This window comes from Betta splendens, chromosome 4 (genome assembly GCF_900634795.4).
Source record: "Betta splendens chromosome 4, fBetSpl5.4, whole genome shotgun sequence".
In the NCBI taxonomy this organism is placed as follows: Eukaryota; Metazoa; Chordata; class Actinopteri; order Anabantiformes; family Osphronemidae; genus Betta; species Betta splendens.
In genome coordinates, this window is record NC_040884.2 from 17,011,770 (window position 1) to 17,030,321 (window position 18,552).

The 18,552-nt window shown below is 44.2% G+C and overlaps 1 protein-coding gene across 37 annotated transcripts in view; it reads left to right on the forward strand.

Moving 5' to 3' along the window:
- eya1 (EYA transcriptional coactivator and phosphatase 1) overlaps positions 1-18,552 on the forward strand; it is a 53,615-nt gene that overhangs the window by 27,680 nt on the left and 7,383 nt on the right. For 25 of the 37 annotated variants that reach the window (XM_029147723.3, XM_029147726.3, XM_029147739.3 and 22 more), the window contains 8 exons: positions 1,252-1,318; positions 1,684-1,829; positions 2,485-2,622; positions 5,805-5,890; positions 6,379-6,565; positions 7,111-7,253; positions 7,965-8,048; positions 11,118-11,207. In XM_029147723.3, the coding sequence (XP_029003556.1) occupies positions 1,252-1,318; positions 1,684-1,829; positions 2,485-2,622; positions 5,805-5,890; positions 6,379-6,565; positions 7,111-7,253; positions 7,965-8,048; positions 11,118-11,207 (941 nt within the window). The remainder of the gene's footprint in view (positions 1-1,251; positions 1,319-1,683; positions 1,830-2,484; positions 2,623-5,804; positions 5,891-6,378; positions 6,566-7,110; positions 7,254-7,964; positions 8,049-11,117; positions 11,208-18,552) is intronic. The other 12 variants (XM_029147728.3, XM_029147736.3, XM_029147747.2 and 9 more) reach the window with 6 other exon arrangements.

An 18,552-nucleotide genomic window follows, 5' to 3' on the forward strand; every position in this document is an offset into this window, starting at 1 on the left:
TGGTGAAGTGTAATGCACTGGGCCTGTCTGTGCAGTTGAGTGACATGGCATCCCAGTAGCCCTTGCTGTGCACGGGCTGTTACCCTATCGCCCTGTCAGAGCCAGGGTTTTCACACCCTCCTCTCAACACAGGCATATCACACATACACACATACAGTAAACACACAGTGGCATTTAAAAATAAAACCAAGGCCTCAAAATATAAAGTATAGAAGGAACCTTTTTATATTTAAAACACATCCTCCATGGTATTATGTTTTATTCATTATTTTAAATTTGCGTAACTGTTTAACAAAATACTTGATATTATGACACTAGTAGCACATAAACCGCTGGTATGGCTGTAGTCTCTGACAATATTAATGAAATTTAGTAATCTTATACTCCATATCCTCCGCGGGGGAAACCCACAGCTCTGTTCAGAGGAGCACGTTTTGTCCAGTGGCAGGTGCTGCTGATGTGGGAAAAGTGTTCAATATTAATAACGTGTGTGAGGGTTATGGCGTACAGTTACATGGAGTCAGTGCTTTCACGCAACCAAATCTTTCATTTTACATGTCATGACTAATTAGACAGATGTTTTCGAAACGGTGCCCAACTGTCCTGCACGCCTGAATTTCACATGGTGAAACATCATCATCATCATCATCATCATCATCATCAAATTTGAAATAATCTAACTAGATTAGAGTTGTTGTTGTTGTTTTTTTCAGATTGTAGAGTATCTGGTAAATTACTGCATCATATGTTCTTAAATATGAATCTTTCTGCAGATTTACACTTACTTCCGCTGTTTGTCCTTGGTCTCGACCACATCTTGGTAGAACTACAGTATAGCCTTAATGAAGAAATGATTAGGTACAGCATGAGTGCAGTAGCGCTCATTACCTGCAATCAGTGATGTCACCTTCAATGTGGTTGGGGCTTGAAATGCCCAGGGCAGCTGAAGCCACAGGCTAATCCTGATTCAGTCCATCCGGTGTGTGTTTACAACCGTGGTCGTCATAGCAGCTCAAAAATATCTCTGAGATACGCGGGTCAGCAAAAAACCCTGATGTTCTTACCTGATTATTTCACTTCATTATTGCTTTCCATTCTTCAGCCTCAAAAGGGTTATAGAAATAAATAGAGCAGTGCAATGTAATTAGAGTTTCTCTGGAATCCAGAGGTTCTGTTGGCAAAAGATAATATTTACCTTATTTTTTAATGTTTAAATATGTGCTTCCCTCTTTTCTTTTTAACTCTCCTCAGCTATTGGAAGCAGTGGCTTCAGCCCAAGACAAACTCACCAGTTCTCTCCACAGATTTACCCTTCCAAGTAAGACTGCTTTTATTTTTCTTTAAAAAAAATAAGCAGCATCCAACTTAATTTGGATCTTTTAATTAGATCCTTCTGCTAGATAGGGGGATCTAGAGTGGCTTCGGTTGCCTGGATGACTGCCGCCTGTACATTGTGAAATCTGGTCTAATTATTATCATGCAAATATTTCCTTTGCCATTTGTTGTTATTCCACTATGTATATGAGCCATGTGATGCTATCTGTCTTACAGCTTGGCTCAGGGTTTAAAATAAAAAAAATTGTCAGTTGCTGAGTTTGTACTTTGGCTTTGGGAGGAAAACTTGTCCATCTTTCCGCCTGTCTTCATTTCTCACTTTTGTCTTTTCTTGCGTCTCTCAAATAGCAGAACATATCCACACATTCTTCCGACTCCATCGTCCCAAAATATGGCTGCGTACGGGCAGACGCAGTATACCACAGGAATGCAGCAGGCCGCAGCTTATGCTAGCTACCCCCAGCCCGGGCAGCCCTATGGCATCCCAGCCTATGGTAAGCTTTGTAGAATACAAGTCTTAATCTCCTCATGTTGTCTAACAATACCAGTCTTCTTCAAATTGTACAGTACGATGGCGTAGAAAGAGAAATGTCTTGTCTCTTGCTCACAACGAGCCGAGTTCCAGTAATACATCCAATTAAGGCAAAGGCAGCACAGATGCTGAGTTGTTGTTCAGTGCTTGTGTATTCTTCTAGGGTTTGTTTGCCAAGCTGCTACACACTGGTTTCTTCTGGCATGGCAAGCGAAAGCAGTGTAGATGTCTTACGATAGGCTTTATTTACTGTATCCAAAGACTTTGTAGTGCTTCAACTCCAAAACACTGTCCAATATCTGGAGGAATTTACTCTGTTTATTTGAATGAAGGCCTAAAATCGTTCTTTGCATAGAAACTGTGTTGTTTGATTTGTTTTAAGCAGTGACCAGTTCAAGTCATGAGAAACAAGCAGGATGTTTAATTACTTCATTACATATTACAGATGATAACAATAATCACAAACCTTTCTGGCCCGAGTGTGACTTTAAATGTTGGCTTGTTTGAATCATGACAAATGACGACCAGCAGATGTTAGTAAAACACATTAATCAGATAATCTGTGTCATGACTGTTGTCCGTGCATCAAACCGATCTGGTGTCACTAACTGATTTAGGTCCATTGTGGGCAGGCATAAAGACGGAAGGAGGTCTGAGCCAGTCCCAGTCCCCGGGACAGACGGGCTTCCTGAGCTACAGCTCAGGCTTCACCACACCACAGACGGGACAGGCCCCCTACAGCTACCAAATGCAGGGTGAGATCCTTATGAAATGTGTGCTTTTAGTTTGCGTCTAAATAATGGGCAGTACTTGGTTCTTCACACAAGACTAGAGGAGAGCTCCCTAAATGAATAGGCTGATGCCCGACCATGAAGGCTGCCTTCCTCTCCTCTCCCCTTGAATTAACACCGATAGAAAAGTGGCAGGCACTTACGAAGCAGATCCACGCCACTCCCCTCTGCTTCTCCTCTGATCACGTTTGTACTGTATTTTTAAGAGCTGACACTTTACAAATTTACGGTCTTGAAAGTGATAAAGATGAGTTGTTACACACTGCACCCCTTCATATTTTACTCTTTCTGGCCAGCCTTTCCACCAATTTAAATGCAGATCAGGCCTCCTGCTGTGTAGGAATTTTATTACTCTGGCTTCGTATTGGTTCTCTGGCAGCACCTGCACCAGACGAGGTCTTTATTTAACAGCTAGCATGCTGTGTATGTGCTTTCTGCAATAACCAGTGTGTGACATTAGAAACATCTCCACATGTTGAACAGCCTCCAGAGCGTCTCTCAATAAATACTGCCAGCTCAGCGGCAGATGTGGCACGGGGAAGCCTCTTTTCCATGCCTTTTAGCCAAATACACTCAGCCACAGCCAGGGCTGTGCAGTGTGCAGCTGAGCGTCTGCGAAGAAAGGGCAGAGCCAGAGCGAAAGGGAACAAGAGAGGGAGCATGTGCAGCAGAATGCACAAGCTGCTGTCCTCCCCTTAGTGGTTTAACTCACGATGACAGTATTATGTGCCCATTCATCTTCTAAGTATTATGCTCTTGCTCTGTCTTTCTCCTTGCCTCTGTCGATCCCTGTCTTCCCTCACTCTTCCACTATCTCTGGCTCTGCATTAGTCATTGACAGCCATGTTAGATGACTATTATGGCTCTGAGTTCTCTGACTGGAACTGTGGCCCTCTCCCACACCATTGTTATTACTCTTCCTGGCCTATTGATCTGCCCGCCTCAGGGCTGGGTGTTGCAACCAAAGACTCATTTTCCACATGTAATGCTCCCCGTCTCCGTCAGTGTCCCTGCCATGAGCCTGTGGCCAGCTGTCAAGGTGGGACTGTTGGTCATGGATTTGCTCCTTGCTTTCCAATCAGATGCTGTGTATGCAGAAAATGTCCATGTGCACCTTTTGAGTTTTTGCATTTTCTTTACTGGTTTATGTAGCGGTGGATTGTTGTAAATGTCTAAAATGTCAGAGGTGTATAAGAAGATGGACAGATTGTCTGATTGTGGGACTGAGCAGATGCTAATTAGGTGAATAATTGGATTCCAGCATTCTGTCCCAGTGGCAGTGGGAGCTTGAGAAGCTGAAGCCACAGTTGCCTTTTTAAAAAGGAGAACCCCATCTGGACTTGATAGCCTATTCCCAAGTGGGGCATACAAACTTCTGCTACAAATATTGTGCACTGATGATAGACATAGCCCATGGCAAGGGGACTGATCAAGCAAAGCAAATGGACTTCCAATTGTGGAGCCAGAAGGCAGGAGGGGAGGAGGAAGAGAGGGAGGGTTGATGTCTGGCCGTGAGTGAGTGAACTAACTGGAGCGGGATAGGGGAAGGGGGAGAACACATGCCCCCAGGGGGAACCACAAGACCCCTTCTTTCTCTCCATGCTATAACCAGCACCACCACTCCCAACAGCATGGGCCCATTCTCACTGAAATAGCAGGGGTCCCCCCAGCTTTTATGTGGCTCCTTGTTCTCCACAGAGAAACCTTCAAGCCTGCCAGTGAGGGCTTTTATGACTGTTTGAACTGTGCATTAAGCTAATTTGTTGTCCTTTGCAGAATTACTTCTCCTTGTCTCTTTCTTATTGTTCTGCTTTCACTTGATGTTCAACTTTCCGTGGGAAAACAAAGGTTTTGAAATTCGCCCTGCAGGTCCTTGAGATGTCAAATAAAAAAGGTTCTGACGAAAATAACCAGCCGAAGCCAAGGATAAAAATAAGATAAGGATCTGCTTTGAGCAACAGCACAAATAAGTAGTTGTTCCTGATCTTTTTGGCCACAGTGCCAGATACTTAGCTAACTGACAATCGTAAAGTGTGCACCACGTCGACCCCTTTCCATGCTTTCCTCCATACGGTCTCTTTCATGCCTGCCCCCCCCCCCCCCCCCCGCTTCCCCGATCGCTCCCCCTCTTCCGAAAGCTGCTTCACGTTTGTCACGGTGTGGGAGGGCCCTCCTGATGGGTCCAGTGACCAGAGGATGAAAGAAACTCGCTCTGTTTGTCTCTGGGAACAAAGGTGTAATTACGCCCCATTTAGGAACAGTAAATTTATCTTCTCCTCCGTTTTCACTGATGCAACAGGATATTTTGGGGCTACAGGGGGATCGGTAGTGATAAGTGAAGAAGAAGTTTAAAGGATGCAATGGTAGCAATTATTAATGTTCCCTGTTAATGTATGGAGTAGCAGTTTGTCTCTGTATGGACAGAAACAAGCTAGAAAACCCAAGGGTCATAAAGTATGTAAAGGAGCTAACAGCTGTTTTTTAAAATCCAATATTCTTTTGACATCGGGACACCTATTTTACTTATTAGTCATTTGTGTATTGTTATAATGTTGTTATATTGTGTAATATTAGCAGAATAGTGTTAATATTCAGTGAGTTAAATGATCTTTGTTTTTTTCTTCAACCAAACTAATTGGCATATTAGTATTATTTTATAGGTATAGTTTTCTCATAACTAATGCCACACACATTATTAGGCCATTAGACACAGCCCCTTTAAATCATGATGACTCAGTCGCATCTACTACTGTTTACCTCTCTGTCCCACTGCGCTACTCTTTGTTGCAGTTCTTCACGATTAGTCCCACTGCATCCACAATACCCCCCCCCACTCCTCCAGTAGCCCACCCACTCACATTGTGTCGGATGGCTTTAGAAGCAGGTCCTCTGTATCTCTCTCCCCTCTTCCACTGTCACCTTATCATTCAGCGGCCCTGATCTAATCAGTGATAAGGAAGCAGCAGGAGGAAGATAAGGCGAGTGTGGAGTGGCCCCATCGGCTTCCTTCTGTTCACCACCTGAAAGAGGCTCATCTGTTTTTTTTTTAACAATGTGCCATTTAACTTCTGCTACTCCTTTGTTGTAGCACAGACTTAATTCTGTTTTTAGATTTTACTTAAACTCTGTTCTTATTCTGCTCCAAGGTGGAACTTTTACAACAACGTCAGGGTTGTATGCAGGAAACAACTCCTTGACAAACTCGACTGGCTTCAACAGCACACAACAGGTAGTAGTAAACTTTTCCTTTTCAATCTATTTCTGTTTATGCATCTATCACTTCAAATTGCAGACTTTTTACCAGCCTGGAAGTCCTTATAAAACACGCATAGTCAATATGTTACATTTCATCCGTGACACATTCGAAAATAAATCACCCAGGATGGCGAAAGCTTTGTACGCAGGATTATCTACTGTACCTCCTCCATCGCATACTGTATGCATTATGCCACGGAGAAGAGGGAGAAGTGGAAAAAAAAACACTGGTCGTTGTCCAGATGTAGGACAGAGCAGACATGTGTTTGCATTTATGTTTTGGAATCTGCTCTGTAAAGTAGCAACACTGGTGCAGGGCATATCTCACATTACTCTGCCAAACCTCTCCTCAACTTTGCCACAGTTTTGTCCATCACGGCCTCCAACTTTTTGATCAGAATTGCACCTCTAGGCACCTAACTAACCTCATTCATGGAGCATTTCTCTGTCGGTCTGTCTCCACAGGACTACCCCTCCTATCCAGCCTTCGGCCAGGGCCAGTATGCTCAGTATTACAACAGCTCACCCTACACCTCACCCTACATGACAAGTAACAACACCAGCCCCAGCACGCCCTCCACAACCACCACCTACACACTCCAGGAGCCTCCAACTGGCATCACCAGTCAGGCCCTCACAGACAACTCTGCAGGTATGAGTCAAACCACAGGCAGCTAGGCCTCTTTTGAAAGCAGTGGGCAACTGGACTCACCTACCGGACTTTCTCACTCAACTGAAAGCACGTCAAGCGTTTCTCATGATTTCATGTGGCATTAATGCATCATCTGGCAGTCAAGCACTGATTGTATCTTTACACATTACTAAGAAGGTTATGATTGCATTTGAAATCGTCATCAATCAAAAGCAAAGACATCAGGCTTTAACTAAACATAATTTTATACTCACTCAACCCATTTAGATAAATTATGTCTCTGCTTTTTGTAGTTGACGTGTATTCTGTTACCTCTTGTTTATTAAATCAGAGTGGAGCACAATAGCTTTTAGTATTTGTTCTGCAAGTGATTTATGACATGTTTGTTACCTGCAGGTCTGCGTAATCGCTAAATAATTTCCCAGGAAGCTGTCTGTCCTGGATCACGGAGTAATGGTCACTCCGACGTCTTTGCTAAAGGCAAATAATAGCTCATCCTTAATACACTCTTTTTATACGCTCTTCCTTTCTTTCCTTCCTTTCAGGAGAGTACAGTACCATCCACAGTCCATCAACGCCCATTAAAGATTCAGATTCGGATCGATTGCGCCGAGCCTCAGATGGAAAGTCACGTGGCCGGGGCAGAAGGAACAACAACCCATCACCGCCGCCCGACTCCGACCTTGAGGTAGGGTAAGCCTGCTACCTTGGCGACAGACAGCCTCGCCCTGTCTGAGGCACATGGACACTAATCTATTTACCGTGTAGCTGCCACACTCGCTTCAACACTTGATGGACATTCATGCTCCAAGATTTAATTCCTTAACATATTGTTGATGTGCTGTGGAATACATGATATCTTACATAAAGTTCTCACGTAGACCTCAACTGTAAATAAACAATAAGGCATGTGATTAAGTGAGTCATCACCGACGTGAATAATATATAGACAAGTCATCGCAAGGTGAACTCAAGCTTTGACCAACAAAGACATACAACACTTCAGCAGTCACCATATGTCAAAATAAACTCTCATTAATTCAGAGGGCTCTTCATTAATATGATAATATGAAATTGACCTGGTTAATGCATGTTAATAGCATCCTCCATAGCGCTGACATCATGGCATGTTAACATACCCCGTTAATTAGTTTGTCACTATTGATTAGCCTAATGTAAAGGGCAGGGGCTAGAAAGTGTGCGGTGGGGCGATGAGAGGAGTGTTGCGGTGACCAACCCAAGCAAATGGATCCCGGTCCCTGTGGCACACAAATACACGCTCCTGGTCTATTGACCAGGGGGATCAACTTGCAGCCCCACAGAGTGGCCCATTGATTTTGCCTTTTTTCTCTCTATTTCTCTTTGTTTCTTTCGTCCCCCTCCTCCCCGATGCCTCCAGCGGGTTTTCATCTGGGACTTGGATGAAACAATCATCGTTTTCCATTCCTTGCTTACGGGTTCTTATGCCAACAGATATGGACGGGTGAGTGACATCAGACGTGCACCTTATCAGCAAAACACATAAATATTAAAAGGATAATGAGTGGGGGGCTACATTTCCCTGTGCCTTTAAATCTGTAGCGAGAGGAACCCGATGTATAGATAATTGTTTCTTTTTTTTCAATAGCTCCAAAGAGGCTTGGCAAGTATTTAGCTGCTCTGTGCAGCTGTTAGAGCTGCATATGGCCTGCCAGGGCTTGGGTGTAGGGGCTCGCAACAGTTGCACTCTGGATCTCTTAAGTGTTCCTTTCTCCTTCAGAAACGCCACATTGTTAGTTTAATTAAGTGCTTCTCAATCCATCCTTTTCAGGAAGGACTCTCCCTGGAGACTCTGGCGGTTCACCAAATGTAGATCAGTCAAAACTCAGACATTCCCCTAAAGCTTAATTAAGGTTAAGTGTAGTGTAATCTATATACGTACACGCTCACACACAGTCATGAATCATTATTTTTATACTGGGAGGTTGTTTTCTATCCCATGCCATTGTGCATCCTCAAAACATGAGGAGTTTACTTTTCCAGGCTTTGCTGTTTGTTGTTCCATGTAAATTGCTTCTCCAAATTTAAACTTCCAAAACAAACAATTTGGGAAGTAAGGGAGAATCCTCATCTCATGGCTTTGTAAGGGCCACATGTTCTATACAGCTTTTAAAGTGCAACGTTACCTCCCTTGATGTAGTGTAATGCTCTTTACTGACTTTCTAAAGGCATTTTATAAATTAATCTCTATTTCATTCAGCCTCGGTGCAGAATTTCTAATCGCCGGTTGTTTTGGCTATGGAGATGTCTGGTTTTGAAGTCCAAAATGACATATTGCTCCTCGTATGTCAGAGAGCTTAGCGTCTGCAGCCTGAGCGCTGTGTCTTTGTTCTGGTGCGAGGGGGTGTTTGATGGGCCCTCCTTCGCCCTCTTTCAGGGTGAAAGAGGGCTGCCCCGCGACCCTACACTGTTTATTTACTTTATTCTCAGCCCTGCATGCTGGGTAAAGGGGTAAAGAGAGAGCCAAGGCTTAGGGAGCTGTGGCTTGGTGATGAGGGACTCTCCAACCACACGGACACACACATGAACACTCACACATGCACACACAGGGTCTCCAGTGTGCTCCTCTGAAACAGGAAACATTCCTTACTCTATAAGAGCCCATTCCATCGGCGCTCGTATAGGATGTGACAGCCACTCGAATCCCTCCTCACGCTTTGTTTTCTCTTTTATTTCCTCTTTTACCAAATAGTTTTAACCAAATAGCTGTTAAAACTACCAAAAAGTCAAGGTCTATCACAAATATTGAGCTGAACTGAAAAAGTAGTCTCCCAAATGTGCCTATCCACGACAATAAGCACCTATCCTCCTCCCTAATGTGTGTCATTCATGTCATCACCGTCTCAGTGGCATAAACACAAAAGTAACCAAACTGTTTACCCTGCTAGCTGCTCGGAGCTGACTATAAATAGACGTGTATCTGAGTGCGCACACATCCACACTTTCTCTCGCACGCTGTGACCTCCCGCCTGCTCTCTCTGCCTTTTTCTCCCTCCGTCTCGATCCCTTATACATACATAAACACACTGCTGTTCTTATCAGCTCTTTTAATTGGCATCAAGGCAGCTCGCCCCCATAAAGCTGATGGCTGGGGCCAGCTGTGCTGCTATTGGGCTTGCCAGAGTAAGAGCTTAAAGTGGGTGGAGATAGGGGGTGTTATTGGTAAGAGGCTCAGAGGGAAGGGGGGGACTTGGCCTCCCTGTGGATGGCACTGACGTCTCTGGACAGGTGGTGCTGGAGCAATGACAGCAGCAGCACTTTGGCCTTCTGGCCTGCTTGTATTCTTAACTCCCTGACTGACTGATTGTTTAGATTTAATTGGAAGGGATTCACTTGCAGTGGAGAGGACTGCCTTTTCCCACCAAACCAACGCATAGCTTGGGCGCTTGTGAAAAAGGAACCGGTAGCGCATTGGTGCGAGAGGCTAATTATTTTTGATGAAGTCCGACTGAAAGGCTGATTCAAAATAGGAGGTTGAGAAGAGGGGAAAAGGGCACCGTGGAGTGGGGATTGAGCTCTTCTTGTGTGGTTTGCCCTCTGTCATTTTAGAGAAAACACACGCATTGTGAGGTGTGACAGCTAATCAGTAGAAAGCTCAGGTGTGTCTTCAGGTGGTTTAGTGGCGTAATCCCTGCTTCTGGTGCTGCGTGTTCAGCCTTTATGGCCACGTCACCCAGCTGCAAAACAGATCCCCCTCTACAGCCTGTCATTGTCTCTCTTCATTCATTATTTGCTAAACACAATTAGCTAAAACACAAAGGAGTGGAAGCAATACTCTCTAATTAGTGACTTGGTAATAAATAAATAATCCTGCACATTGTTTTATGTATGTACTGTATCTTATTTAAATGCATACACCTCACAAACCATTTCAATTTAATCCTATTATTCTAGGAATCATCATGATATTAAATGAAAGAGTTTTTGCCTATTCATCTTTTAAAGTGTGGTTCACTCCTTTTTCTGTATTATTTAACAGACAGTGCAACATTGTTGGCATTACAGCATTTCGCTGATGTATCACTTACAGATATTACTATTATTATTTTTTTTATTTTATGTAAAAAATTTTATTAGTCTAAACTACGAGAGGCTGTCAAAAATTCCTCTGTAAACTAAATCAGATGAAAACCCCGGCACAAGTACTGGAGGACAGGTCTATTTAGAATGAAGCTGTAACCCAGCTCCTCTGGACTCACCACCCCTCCTGAGACGAGACGTGCTTTTACTGCATTCATTCCTGTCTGTGGCGTTTCTGATGACTATTCTGGTCCCTTTCAAGGGGTCGTAAACACAGACTCAAACCCTTAAGTCTGTCTAATGTCTTATTTTATGGGAACAGTCCACGGAAGAATTTAAAGGGATTCTGCCCTAAGTATCTCATAGGGAACAGTGTTATTTACCATTTAGCATTAACTCACACAGAAAAGGAAAAAAATATTAGGTCAGCATTGAAAGAATATTTTTATTATTGTTTTTTACGTCTATTTAACTGGTTGTATGTGTTTTCCAGGATCCGCCGACATCTGTATCGCTGGGCCTGAGAATGGAGGAGATGATCTTCAATCTGGCTGACACACACTTATTCTTTAACGACTTAGAGGTACTTCTATTTGTTGTTTTGACTATTTGTCTTCCTTTTTGCTGTTGCAAAAATGCATTTTGCTTCTCTGACGGTTTCAGTAGATAGGATGCCATCGGTTTTCCGTGTCCTGTCTGTCACCCCCACCGTCCCACTGTCACAGCAGCTAGCCCGTTTCGTCGGTCTAGTCTTTGTGGCCGCTCTGTCTGTGTCATGCTGTGAGCTTGGTGTCACTGTCCATCTACACCACAAACCCTCATGGATTCCCCCGTCGTCTCGCCTCTCACCTCTTCTCCTCCTCTGATTCATGTGCGTCTATAGTGTAAAATCTGTCCTGGGGGGCCCAGGAGTGGAGGGATCAGGAATAGGGAGGTGGGTGTAGTAGGTTGCTTTGCTCTAGGGAGAGGTGAAGGAAAGTCCAGAGGGTCAGAGATGCCTGGAAGTTCAGACTGTACGTACAGAGACGTGTGAACTACTTTGTACATAAACACTCGTAACAGAAATGAAGGACACCCTCTGCCTTTGTCCAAACCCAGCTATTAGCGTTCAACACATTTAGCAGTAAATAAATCGGTTTGTCATACTTGTGTGTTTTCTCTCCACACTTCTTTTGTCTTCTTCTCTAAGATATTACTGGCTTTTTAACCCTTTACATTTGCCTCGGCCCTTTCTTCCATTTCTTTCTGCCAGCGAATCTGATCCCACTGACCCTTCGCTATGCCGCCCTGTCCTGCTTTAAGCTGACCTCACAGCCGAGAAAATGTTTTGTTTGATACTTAAGTGTGAAGAGAGCTGTGGCTAGTCTGCCAAGTCTTATTACTCACCACCGCGTTTGGCCGTGTTACATGACGGATGCCCGAGAACGAAGAGAAAGAAAGTGTTCATGTACTGTACCCCCAGACGGACGAGTGACTGAGATTCCAAACGCAGTCATTGTGATCAAAGTTAATTGGCTGCAATTGGCTGGTTAAATATTTCCTTATGCCCTGGCCCTGTAGAGCCCAGTCTAGCTATACTTTATTTAATAGATGTGCCCCAGTCATTTGAAAGAAATGGCAGATTGTGACAACGCTTAAATGTGGTTTTGCTCAACATCTGTCCCGTGTTTTGATTCTTTTCATGTGATAAAACTGTTCGCAGATGAATTGGCAGCTCGGGCTGCTTCTAAAATTATTTTAAAACATAACATGTATATTTGTTCTGTTCTGTCTCAGCAACCAAATTATTCGATTTTGTTTTGACACTTTAAGCCACGCGTTTTTTTAGAGTAGTATTCTGACTAAAATAGACACGCGTGGTCGGCTGGAAGAATGCTTTTTAGAAGGTCCGATGTACAGAGCTCGACGCAGGCGTTGTCATTAATAATCACACCAGAGGAGGAGGGACGTTCCCTTGAAGGCATATAGATCTCCCCTCAAACTGAACTGGGCCAGTCTCAGTGTTAAGTGCCAGTTCTCAGCAACGCCTAAGCAGTTGAGTTTCCTCTCTGCTGATTTACAGTCCTTCATCTCAGATAGAACTAAATAGAGTCCAACTATAAATACTGCAGCCGGCAGCCGTTATGTATTTAAGCATGTGCAGAAATGCATATGGTCCATCTAATTTAGCCTGAGCCGTAAAGGGAGACCCCAGAGGCTGTGCAGAAACACAGGTGGAGGTGGAACAGGAGTTAACAGTGTGCAAGGGGTCCATGTAGGTTTTAACACCGTCCCACTAACCACCCTCCACAAAGGAGCAGTAAGTACTGTATGTACTCAGCTTCCTTAAAGCCTCACCGTATGTGCAGGACAGTATTATTTGCTATGTACCATAATAAAAAGTACCTTTTGATGACGAATGAATGCGTTTTTAAATACTTTGTATGCACATGGTTTGTTTATAAACCTCTAAAATTCACAATCAATCATAATCTTCTACCCAGCTTGCCAAAGCTGCAGGAAGCAGTCTGACCTTGTGTATTGTGTGCATTCGTGTGTGTGTGTTATTGGTGGCAGGACCGCGCTGATAGAGCCGGTGAGTGACGATTCAGAGGAAAGTCATAAAAAGAAAGAGGGCATGCCGAAGGGGTCAACAGGGATCAGTTTCACCCCTCTCTCTCTCTCTCTCTCTCTATCTCTCTCTCCCTCTGTCTCTCTCTCTCATTTCTAAGCTTTTTTGGCGCTTTCCCTTTTTTCATTCACTGTTAGGTGCCATTGAAGGTGGGTCTTGGAGATTCTGCACCTCCCCATAAAATTTCTCCTCCCAACACACCCACACAAACACACACACACACACGCACACAGATCTCTCTATCGATCGTTCCACACAAACCATTTGCTGCTCGCTCTTTAAAGAGTGGGTATAGTATTGTATGAACAGCACAATCTGTTTTTATCATCAAAATGTTCTCTCTGAAGGAAGTATTAGTAAAGTAATTCAAGGCAATATGATATGATATGTATTGATGGGATCTCCACTGTATTAATTTTCCTTTTGGATGAAGTTGGATTTTAGTAGCTCCAGAGAAAAACATATAATCAATATACTATTTTCAATTTATTAAAAACAAAAAGGAAAAACAGAATCAACAATTTGGTAACAAATAAAAAAAACATTAATTTAACTCAATTTCAGAATTTCACTTAGTGTATGATAAGCTTTAAATTTAAATTTTAATAGTATATAGGCTACTGTAATTAAAAGGATGTTCTTGATGTGTGTCTAATATAAAGGAAATTTACTGGTTGTCATTGTCGGCTTCCAGTGTGTCACGCGGTTAAAGTGGAGTTAATTGATGGTCCAGAGTGATTTGTATAATGAAGCCCACTGAGGCTAAGCTCACTGGGAAGACTGACAGCTCTGCTGTGACTTAGAGTGTGAGTTTACCGTAGGTGCGCTGCTGCAGCCCGAGCGCCACCGCCGAGCGCTATGTGGGAACCGGGGGCCTCTCTCTCGCTGGCCGAGCCCCCTGTGTTTCCCTCTCAGTGGGATGCAGGGGCTGCTGTCTGCCCCCCCTCCCTGGGTGAGAAAACAACCCTCCCTGTCTGGAGGATAAAGGGCATGGGGGCAAACCACTCACAGAGAGACAGGGGGAAAGGTCTTTAAAGGTGGGAACATTTTTAAATTAGTCCACCGATGCCTCCATGCTGCGTGCAGCGCTCGCTCACAACCGCACATGCATCTGAATCTGAATCTGTTTTGCTGCACACAAATTCACATTTTGCACAAACGTTCACACCGTAGTACCTAAAGCACACATGCATACCTGTGGACTAACCCTGTGACACTGTAAGTTGACTGCCTTTTATAGCTCCCAGCCTGCAGTCGCAGGGTTGAAACCTCCTCTGTCACTCTCACCCAGGGGCTGCCTGTTAATGAGAGATGCTGTGAAATGCACGGCTTCCCCTTCCTAGTGGCTGAAACGGCCCTCTGGAGCCTCTTAGCGCCGAGCCATTCTGTTGGTTTTATGTCCCACTTGTAGAGAAGCGTATCCTGCACTCGCTATTCCATGTGATTTGTAGCTTTATGATGTTTTCATTGAAAGTTTTTTATGATTTTATTCCCATAGAGGAAGAACTCCCTTCACATGCTTTTCATTGAATTGGGAAAAATGCAAACTTTACATGCCACCAATTAACATAGTTCCTCTGTTTTTCTTCCTAGTTCAAAATATGCCCCAAACAGCAATTTCTTAACTGTATCAGTACCAATGAAAAGCAATGAATTCATTTTTTATTCAAAAACTTTAATTGCTCAGTATTGAACCCACACTGCAGCAGGGAAGTAGTGCACTGTAGTTATTGACATATTTCGTCAGACGTACGTTAGATCTCAGCACACTTATGTGGCTGTATCCCATCGTTTGCCTGACGCGCTCCTCGACATAACTCCATCGAGTCTCGAGGCGGGTCCACTGATGTGTTTTGGAAAGACCACAGAGAAGAAATCGGGGGTTTCAAAGCCACCCTGTCAATCTTCACTTCGCAGAGATGGAGAACAGAAACTGTTGTACAAACAACAGTGTAACTTGGCAGATACGTTTGTCGCAGTGGGAGAATGCAGAAATGACTCAGATCTGAGATTGCATGTTTCTCTTCTTGGAGTGTGGTTTAAAGTTAGAAAGCCAAAACTAGGAAATAATAAGGAGCAGTTTGTCTATAACACATAACTACTCACTGCCTACCTGTGGAATGTTTTCTTTCTTCCAAACGTCCAGTTATTACAAAGACCCATTACAGGTCATATTGTGAAAAAGCGTGTCTGAGAAAAGCACTTTCCCCCTGATCGTGTGAATTCTTGTAAAGCCACCATGGACTTCTCTGTACCTGTGCTTTGTTTGGCGCCACTGTTTGAATTCCATGACTGTTCAAGCACAGATTGTGGATTGGAATGAAGTGGGCTTGAAGAACTCTCCCTTTGTTAGCCACATCCTGTGTTTGACCCCCAGGTAATCACAGCGCCCCTCCCTTCTGCATCCCCCCCCCCCCCACCACCACCACCCGAGACAGTGGTGGGAACGGAGGAGGTAGCTGCTGGGGGTCACAGACCATGAGAGGGATGACAGCCCTGCCAGTTGTGTGTAGAACGTGTGGAGGCTGGATGAGCTTTTTTCACATGGAGTTAGTTTGTACGGTCAGACGGTGGAGGTCTTCACCTCGGTCCCCGCTAACTTTGTGGCACACTACACAATGCCTGGAGCATTGCTGATTGCTTAGTGACAGATACCAAGGAAACGAGGATGTTCCTGATTACTTCCTTTTTTCGTGACGAGTTGTCTGTGACAAGACACAGACAAGAAGTGAAGACAGAGTGAAAGATGTGGATGGGGACCACCTTCAACTCATGTTTACTCTGCATGTTGTCTTTCCTGTTATAGGCCGTTTCGTAGCTGAAGTAAATCAGATAAAACATTAAAACCCAAAGATATTGTGTTTGCATAAGGAGTAATTGCGATTGCTACTGGTGGAGGGTCTTCACTCCTGAGTACAGTAGGAACATCTGTTGTGAGTTAGCAGTGAGTGGAGGTTTTATCGAGACCACCGTTGGCTCGGCGAGGGGAGACTGGGCGGATCCAGGAGAAAAGAGATGTTCAAACAATTCTGAAATCACCACCATCTTCAAGGTCTGTCATTTAGTTGTTAGTGGTACATATCCAGAATAATACTAGCACATTTATTTTTAATGAAGTCCTGCATGCATGTAAACTAAACTAAGTTAGAACATATGCATGCAAAAAAAAATACTTTTGAATTTTTTTGATAATGCTGAAATGACACTGACTCCTTCACATTCTCCATCACTTAGTAATATTCACCTCCCCCTAGTGTTTCTTTCCATAGTATTCACTTTGGCTGCACTGCTGTGCTTAACTGAGCTGAACCGTCCACGGCTCTGCGGTGTTTACGACGCCTTCAGAAGTGGCTCCTAATGAGAATGTGTAAGGGTTACTGTGTGACATTACCCACAGCCACCTCCTCTATTAGCTCCCCCAGTCCTCCCAGGGAGCCAGTGCAGAGGTTTATGCAGCCCCAGCTGGGAACAGTAATTGTTGGAGTCTGTGGATTCTTCCAAACCAAGTCCCCTTTGTGTTTACAGCACTTAACACTCGCTATCTGGAAGTCTCAGATGTTTATTTAGGATTGCAGTAGCTGCAAGATTAAGACAAACAACATTAACATGCAAAACATTTTCTGTGAAAGAGGTTTAGGCGTCCAAGCTGGACCGTCCAAATCTCTGTAATGTTTTTGGCCTTTTTAAATTGGGTTGACAAGTCTTCGCTGCATAATCAGACCTAATCAGGAATCTGGTAAAACTACTTAGGCCTAATTAGGGAGACACATCCAGTGTTTTTAGTGTCATGGTTCTGGCTCTGACTCCTAAAGTAGGCCCATAATTAGCATCCTGCATAATATAGTTCTCAAGTTTCAGTTCTGATCCTTGCTGGCTGCCGGACTTTTACAAACACATTTCATGGGAAGAACAAACACGAGGAAGTATTGTCATCCAACAAGGTACCGGGAGACAGCATGTAATTACGCAATGAAATACCAAATGAGGGCAAGGGACAGCGCTGTATGCTGCCGCAAGAGATGGAAGGGGCGTTCGCAGTCGGCTTATTGTGTCTGATTTATCAGTAGGCAATTACTGAATAATAGAAGCATTCCATGCGTTAATGTGAGAGGTCTTTGAAAGGCGGCTTTATGTGGCGCTCAACCAAGGCTGCTGTTATTGTTTTCATAAACAATCAGACCTGGCTCTGCTCCTTAAGGACTTTGAGTCGAGGCATTCGAGTCCTTAGAATCATTCAGATGATTCCTAAGTGTAATGAATCCACAGGTTTGTTGGCAGCAGATGCTTAAGCTGAGACAAATTGCTGCTTTCTTCAGCTATTAAAGAAGTGCTGGTGAGTGTCTGGAAACCGATTAGGCCAACAGCGCTACAGGCCCCCCACCTGCACCCCATCTCCAACTGTCAGCCCAGCTCCTTGTGAGGTCACTGTGGACTCTCCCCCAGCTCCTACCCGCCACTCTCCCTCCGCATCCACATCCCTACCAGTCCACCCCCCTACTGGGGTGCTGGAGCGCTGAAGAGGAGGGGCGAGGGGTCGCAGGGTCAAAGTCTTTTCCTCTTTGGATCTTGGGGCTTGCTGGGAGAGGCTTGGCGAGAGAATGGCTGCATTAGAACAAGGGTTGGGGGGTCAAGATTTTAATTTTGTTAAAGAACAGCTGGTTTGAGTTTCTTCTCCTCACTCCCCCCCCCCCCCCCCCCCCCCCCCCCCCCCCCCCCCCCCCCCCCCCCCCCCCCCCCCCCCTCTCCCCACAAATCCAGGGAGATGAAAAATTTGTTCAGAGGGGAACCAGTAAAATAAAAAAGGTTTACAGTCCAAAGCCCTTACCCCTGCCCTGATCTAGTATTAGAGAGGAATGCAATAACGTCAGCATTTGGCCTCCGTTAGATTGACTTAAAACAAGGAAGTCCTTTCTGTTTCTGGGTGTCTTGACAGCCTGGTGAGACTTAATTAAAAAGCTTAAAATCAGGATGGATGCTACATACTTGAGAACTGAGGAATTCACCCCATTGTGAATCAATATCCATGTAAAATAATAGTTTTACACAGAACTTTAAACTGGTGCGAAACTGGTAACGTTTAGTTTGGCAGTTTTACAATCAGTTTCCAACCTAAACCATTTCTACATTGCTTGACTCTTCAGATTATAAAAACAATCCTAGCTAGTTTTCTTTGTTGTTGATGTGTTGCAGGACTATCTGACATTTTGAGCTTACTGTCGGGGCTGCAGGGAACCGAGAGCGATGGGGGCGCTGACGAACTCCTATAAATGGAAAACTAATAACAGATTTTTTAGCCCTGCTTTGTCCCGCGCTCCTT